General features: G+C 41.3%; 1 protein-coding gene across 2 annotated transcripts in view; it reads left to right on the top strand.

The window, feature by feature from the left end:
- The window catches only part of LOC110165578 (4-galactosyl-N-acetylglucosaminide 3-alpha-L-fucosyltransferase 9-like), a 37515-nt gene extending 31191 nt beyond the window's left edge, over positions 1 to 6324 (top strand). The window contains exons 1-2 of one of the 2 annotated variants that reach the window (XM_055151172.1): positions 4253 to 4320; positions 4447 to 6324. In XM_055151172.1, the coding sequence (XP_055007147.1) occupies positions 4454 to 5530 (1077 nt within the window). In that variant the 5' untranslated portion in view covers positions 4253 to 4320; positions 4447 to 4453 and the 3' untranslated portion in view covers positions 5531 to 6324. Of the gene's footprint in view, positions 1 to 4252; positions 4321 to 4446 lie in introns of those variants that run through there. The other variant, XM_055151171.1, reaches the window with a different exon arrangement.
- The last annotated feature ends 6155 nt before the right edge of the window (positions 6325 to 12479 follow it).

Below are 12479 nucleotides of genomic sequence, written 5' to 3'. Positions count from 1 at the left end.
TGAACCAGGTCTAAACCAGGACAAAACCAGGTCTAAACCAGGACTGAACCAGGACTAAACCAGGACTGAACCAGGACTAAACCAGGACTAAACCAGGACTAAACCAAGACTAAACCAGGACCAAACCAGGACTAATCCTGGACTAGAACTTGGAATCTAGGACCGTCTCTGAGAGAACCCCGAGTGCGATCGGGCGTCAGCTGCGTTTAGTTCGGTGGAGCGCGGACTTCTGCGTCTGTCCTTTCGCTCAGGATCACGGTCTACGCGGGCGCACCTCCGGCGTTTCACCGCTGCTGATATCGCGGTGATTTTAGCAAATTTGTATGAAGAAAAACGAAAAACCCACCGTTTCAATCCAGGTTAAAAAAGCATTGTGACGCGCGTTACTGACATATGTACCAAGTAAAATAATACGCGCGCGGAGCAGCACGTCCTGTGCGTGTAGATTTCAGAAAATAGGATCCATCCTATTTTTTGACGCTCTACACGAGCGTCCCCGTCAAAATACACAGAGAGCATGTATCTATTGTTGTATTTGTGCATTTACCATCAGCACATTGTGCTCCCTGGGCAGTTGTGTATCATGTGAAAGAGCCCAGATCCACATACACTGTTAATTAGTGCCTTGCGTTTGCCGTGGTCAGCCTGTACAGAAGGTAAATACAAGCAGCTAAACGCGCCCAGTCAAGTTTGATTGACTTCCCACTGAGAGACATAAGAGCCCGTACGTTCCGCTAAAGCTGCCGGTGGAGTCGCCTTCGCGTTGACACGCGGCTGTGGTTTCGCGAGGTGAAGTGCGAGCAGATCGTCACTCGTCAAATTCCGACGTTTAACTGAACCCCAACAGTGACGTACGTCGTTCATCACACATAATTTGAACAAATTCACGTTCAAGTTCTTTATTTACAAAAGTGTTGCGTTCAGTTCAAAGTTCACTGAAAAATGAACGTGTTCAATGAACGCGTTCTTTTGAACTCGTTCATGCACAACACTGGACCAGGAACTAACATTTCCTGTGTAAAGTCAAGTTCTAGTAAAAACAATAGAAGAGAGAAGAACAGACTGTTAACGTCACATATGAACAGTTCTTCAGATAAACTATAACATAAACAACGGAACAGAACAAGTTTACCAAACTCTCCATCTCACTCCAAATCACTAAATCCATTCAATTCTTCATCCTTGGTGTCACTTCTGAACAACTCGGCCTCGACCTCCGGAGGTAAAAAAAGAGCCGCAAACTCTTCTGTGTCTCTGTCGTCAGACTCAGCATCAGTTCCAATTAGAATTATTCGGGTCTTTCTGAATCCCCACAGGATGGTTGTCACTGAAGTCCAGGCTTTGTCCATCCATCCAGTGACTTCAGGAAAGTTTCATGGTGCATCCTCCTGGTGTCATATGTTTCTCACTCCAAACTTTCTTTCTGCTGCTTGATTTCTGTTTTCAGCTGCAGATTTCACAACTTGCAGTTTGTAATCTGCAAAATCTGATTTTCTTTTTGGGGACATTTGTGTTCAGTCTTCTCAGTCGTCTTTATAAGTTTGTTTAAATGTTACATTGTTCAGTGGTGCAGAAGTAATGGTGCGATTGACTGACATGATACAGAGAGAACAGAGGCTCTTTCTACAGGAGACATGTGCAGTAGAGCCAAGTGACAGTGGTACAGGAGTAATAGTATATATAAGTTTCACCTGAGTGTAAGTTGCAGGAAACACCCAAACCATAAAAAAGTGCAACTTATAGTCTGAAAAATAGAGCATATGATTTTACATTGAGTGACACAGATTATTTATATTTGGGTGAATTTAGATTGAATTAACAATTGATACTTTGCAGTTGATGCCATCAACTTTCCCTGGGGGTGTTAAGATAACTGAAGGCTCTGCTCTGTCTAAAGCACTATTTCTCAAGTTAGACTTAACCTGATTTTTATTTTAACACAATCTGACTGTAAAGAACTACAAGAGGTGATCTGATTAAACAAGTCTCTTGAGTTTGACATGCTCCTGAAAATGTGTTGTTTAAATCCATTTTGTATTTTGGTGTGATTTAAAACCAGCAAAAAAACAGAACTGCCCAATCTGTCCAGTAGTTCCTGACCTGCTGACCTGACGTGACCTCACCATAGCTCCAAATGAATGGAAACAGTGCAGGCGTCATTTGCCTGACAAGCCCTCATTAAACCACAGTAATTGTCCGAAGAAGTGTTGTCATGACGACCCTCCTCGGGGAAAATAACAGTCGTGGCCGCTTTGGGATTGTGCAGTTTGGATTGAGTTTTATATGATTGAGTGATCATACAGATCACTGGGACATGACAGATGCACACGGTGAAAACCTGGACATGGATGAGATGAAAAGTCGGGCAAAATAATGAAGGATGCAGTAAGTTTTAAAATCATTATTTTTCTGCATTTTTTTTCTATTTTCTTAGATGCATATTTGAGAATGGACTTTGGACAGGGCCAGAGCAGGATGGCTCTGGGGTCTTGTCTCTTGAGGGACAGCAGTGCCCACAGGGGGGCTCATTCAAGTAAAAAATAATATGGTGGATTTTTATTGGATTTCAGCCTGATATAGACCTGACATGGTCCTGTTCTAGGACTGGTTTAGTCCTGGTTTAGGATAATGTATGGTGCTAGTGTGAATGTACTATATGTGCTGTCTGCAGGGCCATCAGAAGTACTGAAAATCAAATACTAATCATTACTAAAACTAGGATTGAAATAGATAATTTTTTTCATTTGATCTGGTATCGACAATAAATAAGTCCCATTCACAGAACAGAAATGAACCTTTCTTGAATAGATTTAGTGATTTTCTGTCCTTTCGAGTTTACTCAGTGAAACAGTTCATTTATGATCAATTAAAGCATTTAATTAAGAATTTAGCAATATGTAATTTAATTAAAGGTGCACTATGTAACTTTTCTGGTATGTGGTCAACCACCTGCTCGTCTCCATGGAAATGTTATTGTTTAGCTGGGAACATTCCACAGTATGGTAAAAGTACCATAAAGACGGGGTATTAGTCGTTTTTGGAGATTTTTACCATTTTAAAACGTTCCCTCACCAAAAATACACCAGAAGAAGTTTGAGATGTCCTCTCTGCTAATCTGCCTTGTGTTTATTCAACTACAGGTGTTTTTTATTGCTCAAAGATATCTTAAAAAACTTACTGTGAGTGGGGTCAATGTGTCCACGGAGATTCTTAATTTATGACCATATTGTAGAACATTCTAGACACATCTCCCTTGCATCAGTTTTATAAATCACTTTTCTGGACACTCCAAGACACTTTACAGAGCGCTGTTCATTCACTCCACATTCGGTGATGGTAAACTACTATTGTAGCCACAGCTGCCCTGGGGCAAATTGACAGAAGCGTGGCTGTGCCATCAGCCTCTCCAACCACCATCACTCCAGCACACACCACATTCATACTTGGCAATGTGGGTGAAGTGTCTTGCCTAAGGACACAGTGACGAAGTTTTTGCGACTGGTGCCCCACTGTGGCTCCTGATTTTCCCTGCGATCTCCCTTCCAAGTCCTGACCAGGCCCGACCCCACTGAGCTTCTGAGATCTGACGGGATCAGACTTTGACCAGCATGTATGGCCAGGAGAAGACAAGTCTGGTGACAGAGCCTCAACCAGACAAATTACACAGTGCACCTTTAAAAGTGCATTATGTAACTTTTCTTTTGGACATGTTATTACTTTGTCTGGAATGTCTCACAGTATGGCATTAAACCTTTCTCTTCATGCAGACCAAAGCAGACCAAGTTACAGGTCAGATCTGTGGAGAGGCGACTCCTGTTCACAGTCAGAATGTCTGTTTTTTGATATTCTTGATCTGTAAAACCACCTGTAATTGACTACTGTAAATGTGAAGTAGAGCTGTTTAATGTCGTAGTGTGGAACATTCCAGGCAGAACAATGACATCTCCAAAGAAACGAGCAGGTGACGAACCCTCAACAAAAATTTGCACAATGCATCTTTAAATCTGTTATTCTATGACATAATTGTGACAATAAATACAAACATTGGTTAAAGGACTTATATTACACACAACTGACTCGTGTGAGCTTTAAGTCATGTTAGAATGTTGTTACCTCCTCAAAAACACACGAGTTGTGTTTTGTTTCATTTACACATGTTTGAGTAACTCTTTATTATTAGTCTGTCTACATGGTCAAAGGTCAAAATACTCTGTTCCACCTTGTGATGTCATGTAGATTTCAAGTGAACAACTTAAAACTGTTTGTTTTATAGAGTTTGACAAATCCAGGGCTGAAATCATCCAAACCATTCTAGTGAAGGTGTGTGGAGTTTAAAAACACAGTGGAGCACTTCTTGTATTACCACATGACATCACAAAGTGATGGTCTCTCTTTGAGAGAATTGCACCATTGGCCTAATTTATGTCCTTTGTTTGTCCTCTGCAGATGAGCCATGTCTGTCCCCAGCCAGTGGACTTGTCTTCGTCTCTTTGTCTTCAGTAACCTTCTCATGCTGGGGTTCCTCATGCTCTTCTACTCCTACCATCACTCCGACATGACGGACATGAAGCTCCCATCGTTTGTCACCTTTTTGCATCCCCGTTGGAACAACAGCAACATAAATTTAGAATATGAAATCAAAAAGGACACCATACTTCTCATCTGGACATGGCCCTTTGGAAACAAGTTTGATACAGACTGCAGTGTTTATGGCATCAGTAAGTGCCATTTGACTGACAATAGAAACATGTACCTTGCCGCAGATGGTGTGTTTTTCCATCATTTGGATGTGCGTGATCTTCCAATAATTCCACGACCGTCTTTCCAGAAATGGGTGTGGTTTAACATGGAATCGCCGGCAAACACAGCTGTAAACCCCAAACTAAACCATATATTCAACCTCACATGTAACTACCGCACGGATTCCACCATCCAAGTGCCATACGGATACGTGGTGCCACGCAGTTCTTATGATCCGATTTTCAAGCTTCCAACAAAGGACAAATTAGTGTGCTGGATTGTAAGCAACTGGAAAAGCCACTTTCAAAGGATCCAGTATTACAATAAACTGAAAAACTACATTGACATTAACACCTACGGCCAAGCATTCGGAAGTCTGTTGTCCGACCAAGCTTACACGGACATCATATCAGGATGTAAGTTCTACCTTGCGTTTGAAAATTCGGTCGCCAAAGACTACATGACGGAAAAAGTGTTCAGTCCGCTGTTGTTTGGGAGTGTGCCCATTGTCTTAGGTCCTCCCAGAGAAAATTACCAGGAGCAGATCCCAGAGAAGGCTTTCATCCATGTCAATGACTTTGCCAGCCCCAAGGAACTGGCCCAGAGACTGCACTATCTCGACAATCATCCAGAGGAGTACATGGACTACTTCAAATGGACGAGGGAGTACAAGGTGATCCTCTCCTATTTTGGAAAGGAACATGCGTGTAGATCATGCAACCATATACAAACGCATAAAGGACCAGAGGTGGTTCAAAATCTCCAGACATGGTTTTGGGGTGAGAAGTGATGATGGTAAGAGCTCTGCAGTGGCTCTGGAGCTCCACAGTCTCACCACCTTCCAAGTCTTCTCTGATTCCACAAGTACATTTTCGGTTCAGTTTCCCGTAGACTTGTGGGAAAATTTAAATATTAAGAGTTCAAAGACTTCGCAGAACCAGCTACGTGCAAACTAATAACCATAAACCAAAAATCACATTTAAAACCCAAGATTTGGGAAAATGTTTAAAGGCCTGTTTATACTTCATAAGAACATAAGAACTTAATCATTTTGTATTCTCGGCTTGTTCTTGACACCGCAGCCAAGCAGAACTTTGTTTGGCACTTCGGCAGTGTTGTCCAACATCTTTACTCTGCTTGGTTATTTATGTGGGCATGATTCTGCTTCTTTGTCGGTCCACAGCCAGAAAAAAAAAAAAAAAGGATGGTTTAAAGGTTGTATGGAGGATTTTTTTTTGTTTCAAGTTGTCAATTGTTGTCAATGATAACATTATAGAGATGCAGTAGCCTTGTAATTATGATGACCAAAAAAAAGAGAATAAAAATTCATCAACTCTGGACGTGGTGGGGCTAAACTTTTGCCAATAGATAACGACACTGCCTCGTTATCTGTTAGCTGACAGGCTGTCAATCAAACTCCCTACGTGGCTTACGTACGCCTGTCACGCAGTCCACAGACGCAAGACGCACAGACGCTGTTTACTCCACCAACACAACAGTTCTTAGCGGCTTTTTTTGACCTATATCTTCCTCGCAGTTAGCACAAAGTTTGTTGCAATGGCAGACAAAAATCCAGGAGCAGTTAGCCACAAAAGAAAGTCCGTTTTTGAGGTCGCTGAAAGAAGAAGACAAGGGGAAAAGCAGCGAAGCCAAACTAAGGTGATTCTTGAAGATTCATTCCAGCGATGGCGCAACTGAAGCAGACGCAGGGTCTAAAGACTGACGCACTGGTCCACAAATTACTCCTGGACAGGAAACTTCTGCTTATTATGAAAACGTACTTTATTTCCAAGAGCTAGTCAAACGTTTTTCAGGACACGAAAGCGATATCCTATGTCTGAAAACGTAATTTTCAAGGCAAAGAAAGAGCTTGCTGCTGCTGCGTGTTGTAGCTAGTTCATTCGCACGGAATCTCCGCACAACCTTCTCTGCACCCCTTTCCTGCTCCTCTCCCCGCTGCCCGTTCCGCTCTTCCCCCTGCTCCTCACTTCTCTGGGCACGGAATCTCCGCGCACCGCTCCCCTCTCTCCTCTCCTCTCTCTCTCTCCTCTCTCCTCTCTCCTCTCCTCTCTCCTCTCCCTGCTCCGCTCCGCTCTTCTCCCTGCTCCTCACTTCTCGTCCGCGCACGAAATGTCCGCACACCCCCTCCCCCCGCTCCTCACTTCTCCGTCTTGCCTAACCAACACTGTAGTTAGTTGTTTACAAGTCATGTGCAGCGCACCGGCTGTAAACAAACCTGTTTCTGGCGTAAGGAGGAGGCGGGAGAAGGCGTTTTTACGTAGGAGCTGTAGGGGAGGGGAGGTGGTTTCACGCATGCGCAACATTTGAAAAAGGACAAACAGTCGCTGGATTTCTCGTTCCTTGGAAAATCCTCTATACAACCTTTAAGTCACAGCTGGAGGAAATGGTGAGAAAATATAAATATCTATACGACATGACGCTTAATGTAATCTCTGTGACAAGTTTGTAAAAGCCAAAAGGTGGGTCACCAAAAACAAATACCAAGGGCAGAGCGAGGGGGCGGGGCAGAGCGAGCGGGTGGGGCAGAGTGAGGGGGCGGGGCAGAGAGGGGGTGGGGCTGAGCGAGGGGGCGGGACAGAGCGAGGGGGTGGGACAGAGTGAGAGGGTGGGACAGAGTGAGTGAGAGGGCGGGGCAGAGTGAGAGGGCGGGGCAGAGTGAGGGCGGGCAGAGTGAGAGGGCTTGGCAGTTCGGCAGCAGAACATCTATTGAAATATAAAATGTCTGAGCCCAAACGAATTTTGTTCTTATCAAGAACAAGAACAAAGTTGTTATGTTCTTATGAAGTATGAATAAAGATGCATTATGTAACTTTTTGGTGGGGGGTCCAACACCTGCTTGTTTCTGCGGAGGTGTCATATCTGCCAATACCTGATATTGACCAATACCAGAGCAGAGATTGAAAACTTTATTTCTTCAAAACAAAAATAAAATAAGACAGAACTGAACCAAGAGAGTTATGTAGCTGTTATTTATCACCAATAACTGCGGAACAACTTAACTTAAACATTATGAGACTTTCTGGGTCAACTGAAGTAAATCAGTCTTAAGTTATTCAGTTTTTTGTTTTTTTTTTTCAGCCCAAGAGTTTCTTTTCATCCCTGACAGGTTAGTCTGCTCCCTGCACTCTTCCTCTGAGTCTCGTGATGTTGCTGTGACGTGTCGCTCTGCTGATTTATAGGAAGACAGCACCAAAACCTTTTTCAAATGGAGGCCAAGGGTTTGCAGCACTGTCAACAAGGAGCAATACTCTAGTTAATGTTACTGAGTAGTTTTTGTTTGTTTGTATTTTCCATTACATTTAAAGTCAGGGGTAAGTGAGTACAGCATGTCCCAGTCCTCTCTCTGCTCCTTTTTTCTGTATCACCTGCTCTGACTGGCCAGTACTGTTTAAAAAAAAACAACTTAACTCTGTTTTTAAGTTTAATTCCTCAAGTTTCATTATTGTAACCAAGCTTTCAAACTTTTAACCCTCTCCAGGCAGGTGTTGCAGATTTGCAACAGCTAAATACCAATTACCTACTTACTCCAAATTCATATTTTATTAGCTTTTTTTACTCAGAAGCCTTTTTTCCCATCCATGCTGATAAATGTGGACGATGCAGACTGGGCAAGAATGACTACACACAAACGGCCTGCCAGAAGTGCAAAGTACTTTTGTTGTTTACAAAGGATAAAAATTGTTTTTTGGAGAACCACACGAAAAAGTGATGTTGTTCTGTCACTGTAAAGCTGTTACACTCTGCTTTTTGTTTTCATTTTTATGAAAAGTGGTTTACAAATAAAGTTAGCGTTCATATCATTTTCAGTCTTCAGTGTTAATTTATCACACCGGACCAATGCTGCAAATCTGCAACATCCCAGAACACACTGGATGTGAAGGTCTCTCAAACAAAAAGTCAGGATTGTATATTACTGCCCCATATGATCATTTTCCCCAAATATCAGATTTTTTCCTGTTACTAAAATTTTATTTGAGCCTAAGAGGGTTAATGACAAAAAATGACATTCATCCATGATATTTCCAGGATTTCCATGACCGTGGGAACCCGGAGTCAAAGTATGAAAAGTTTAATTTAAAGTTACTACCCACATATTACACAAGTACTACTACCCACCTCTGCAAAGTACAACAAGGTAAAAACACGATATCAAAGTAGAGAGAAACGCCAAAATGATCCAGGGACAAGCATTCACATTTACGAGTGAGTGTAAAACAAAACCAAAAAAGAAAATAAAAAATCTATTTTGAGAGTTTGTGGTTGAAAATTACAGGAAAATATCTGGCCAAGTCATTATTTTTAGGCACAACAAAAATGGCATTTAAATAACAGTTTCTTACCTTTTAGGAGGAAGTGGTGAAGAATTGTTGTCAGGCCACAGCAAGAGAGGAGACAAAAAAGAAAGAAAACAAGTAATAAGTCACTGTAATCAGATATACATTGGATTACATTTTCATACCATGAATATTCAGAAAATGTATTCTTTTGCATGGAAATTGTTCACTTAAAGGCTTGGATGAGATGTGTGACGCTTCAAATCATTCAAGAAAAAAAAACCAAAAACATTTCAAACATCACTGTATGTAAATTGCAATTATTATTATTTTTTTAGAGTGAATGTGTTTTGTCACTCATCCGCGTAGCTTCTTCCGTTTTGACAGAGCTTCACCTCGATCTGTGCGCTGTGTGAATGTAAACAGAAACACATGAGGAACTACTATTGCCTTTTTACTTTTAAACAACGCCTTAAACTGGAGTAATAGTGCTGTTTTGTGGACTGGATGTCATTATTTGCGAAGGACATTTTCTATGGATAACGTGGATGAGATGCTGCACTTTAAGTTTTCCACTTTACGAGAGGTGAGGAGTAAAGTATATCCCGAGTTAGTATCTTGCGTCTCTGTGTCCGTCACTCCATCTGCCCCTGACGCTCTGTTTTTTTGGCTGTTACTGTAGCGTTGCTGATGTTTGGTGTTTATGATCTGACACTGATACCACACACACTAGGAGCAGTGGCTTCAAAATCGCACATGAACACACAAAGTCGGGTCACGCCTCCTGGAATTCAGGAAGAAAAAAATCTGAGCAAAAATCGGGCAATTTCTCCTGTAGTGTGTGACAGCCTTTAGTATACTGAAAATGATCAAAATCAGCCTTACACTTCGACCCAAAAGTGACCATCCATTTCTCTGGATTCTAAATAAACAGTATCAGCATTGGCCATGAAAAAACCCACGTCAATCTCAAATAACGTGCACTTCCTAATTAGGGCTGGGTATTGTTAAGAAGTTACCGATTAAGATACATAGGCCATATGTTTCAAACTGATTCAATATGGTTCAATAAAAAATCATGGCTGTGACACTAAAAGTCTTTCTCCAGGCAGACGTTGCAGATTTGCAACAGCGAAATGCCAATTACCTACTTACTCCACATCCATATTTTTTTACTCAGGAGCCTTTTTTCCCATCCATGCTGATAAACGTGGATGATGCAGACTGTGTAAGAATGGCTCCACGCAAACGGCCTGACAGAAGTGCAAAGTACTTTAGTGTTTTACAAAGGATATGTGAAGAATCCCTCAGTCGTCCAGGTAGAATCCATGAGGAGAAAATTCAGTTTGTCGACTGGACAAAAGTTAGTTGGTTGAAGACATTTCACAGCTCATCCAAGCTGCTTCTTCAGTTCTGGTCAGACGCTGGTGGACACTTCCATATCTGTCTGCAGGGAGGAGCGAACTACACTGAAACTAACACACACACTTGTTTCTGTGAGTTGGTTCGGCCTATTGACCTGTACAGAGTGTGGGGTCTTGTTTTGCTAATTAGACCCCACACCCTGTACAGGTCAATTTGTTTCAGTTAGTTCGCTCCTCCCTGCAGATATACGGAAGTGTCCACCAGCGTCTGAACTGAAGAAGCTGCGAAACTTCTTCAACCAACTAACTTTTGTCCAGTCGACAAACTGAATTTTCTCCTCATTTACAAAGGATTAAATTGTTTCTTGGAGTACCACATGAAAAAGTGATCTATACCAAGTTGTTCTGATTCTGTTCTGTCATTGTAAAGCACTGTTACACTGTGCTTTTTGTTTTTATTGTTGTGAAAATAAAGTTAGCATTCGTATCATTTTCAGTCTTCTGTTAATTTATCACACCGGGCCAATGCTGCAAATCTGCAACATCCCAGAACGCACTGCATGTGAAGGTCTCTCTCAAACAAAAAGTCAGGATTGTATATTACTACACCATATGATCATTTTCCCCAAATATCAGATTTTTCCTGTTACTAAAACTTAATTTGAGCCTGAGAGGGTTAACATTATTTATGTATTTTTATTTTTTTTCTGAAAAATGTTTTGATTTCTGATTGACTTGTTTGCCTGTTCTAGTGTTGGTTCTATATCATGAGTTCACACAGGCATCAGGGTCTTTCTCAGAACACTGGACACTGCTCTCATTCTCCGTCTTTTTTCAAAACTACACGACTTTTCTCACACGGTAAAGAACTTTGGCCGAACTGTCACTTTCCGTAAAAAACTCAAACAAAACAGCAAAAAAATATTGAGTGCCTAAAATCGACCATCAAAAGACACACACGAGTCACACAGAGAGAGCAGAGCACAGACTATGTGAATAGAGACATGTGTATAGTCTGTGTGTATAGGGACGTTCTCTATGTGTATATCCAAGGTTCTGTTGGGGACCTGTAGTGTTCTAACAAAGAGCCTGAGAACTTTTTTACAAAAATGTTTAAATGTATCAACTGTTTTTGGACAAAATAGCACATCTTTTCCAGTTCAAACTTCATGTGTGATCCCCAGTGTGAGAGGGCACTAAACCAGTGCTTGTGTGTGGCCCCTGAGAGCAGCACTGAGGCCCCAAGCTGCTCTGTCACATGAAGGAAAGAGAAAACACATGACTCAGGCTGAGAGTCTGGATGGTCCATCTGCTTTTGGAGGATGATTGATCAGGTCTGAATGAGAAACTGTATTTTGCTGAGATTAAATTTTGTTTAGGAAAACTGTAACTGAGTGGGATTGTGTGAGCGGTTTTCTAAATGTCCAATTTCAGCAGAAAAGTGTGTTAAAGTGAAAAGTGTATTATGATTTTCTGTCCTGCAGAGATGAAGACATGAAATTTTTCCTCAAACTGTGAAAATAAAACAAAACACAACTATGTTTTTGTCTGTTTTTGATGAGGGAACAGTATTAGAACATGGCTGAAAGTTCATAAGATTACACAGTCAGTTTTACATAATAGAAGACGTTTAACTGGGAACATGTTGAGAAAAGCACATTAAACAGAGATGAAGTCGACCACTTTGGGGTATAACTATATGTTTTGTGTTTGGTTTTTTTTTCTGCAAATTTACACAACATTATATTTTTTGAAAATATAAATCTAATATTAATAAGTGTCTTAACAGTGTCCATGCAGTGGCACTGAAGGATGGATCAAATGCAACTGATAAATCTAAAATATGACAGATGTCAGTTTGTGGAATGAGTAAAATATTAAAGGTGCACACTGTACATTTTCTAATAGGCATCCTCCAAGTATATTTCTTATATTTCCCTGGAATGTTCCACACTATTACATTAAACTTACAACAGCTGTATTGCAATAATTAGATTTTTGCTCAGAAACACAGCAGTGTTACTGTCAGCAGACCCGGGTCTCTACATTTAAACCAGTAACTTGGCTTGCTGACGTTAAC

Source organism: Boleophthalmus pectinirostris, unplaced genomic scaffold, assembly GCF_026225935.1.
Source record: "Boleophthalmus pectinirostris isolate CB_2022bp ecotype Guang Dong unplaced genomic scaffold, ASM2622593v1 HiC_scaffold_15, whole genome shotgun sequence".
NCBI classification, from domain to species: domain Eukaryota; kingdom Metazoa; phylum Chordata; class Actinopteri; order Gobiiformes; family Gobiidae; genus Boleophthalmus; species Boleophthalmus pectinirostris.
Note: the sequence above shows the minus strand (reverse complement) of the source record. Positions and strands in the feature narration are given on the sequence as shown.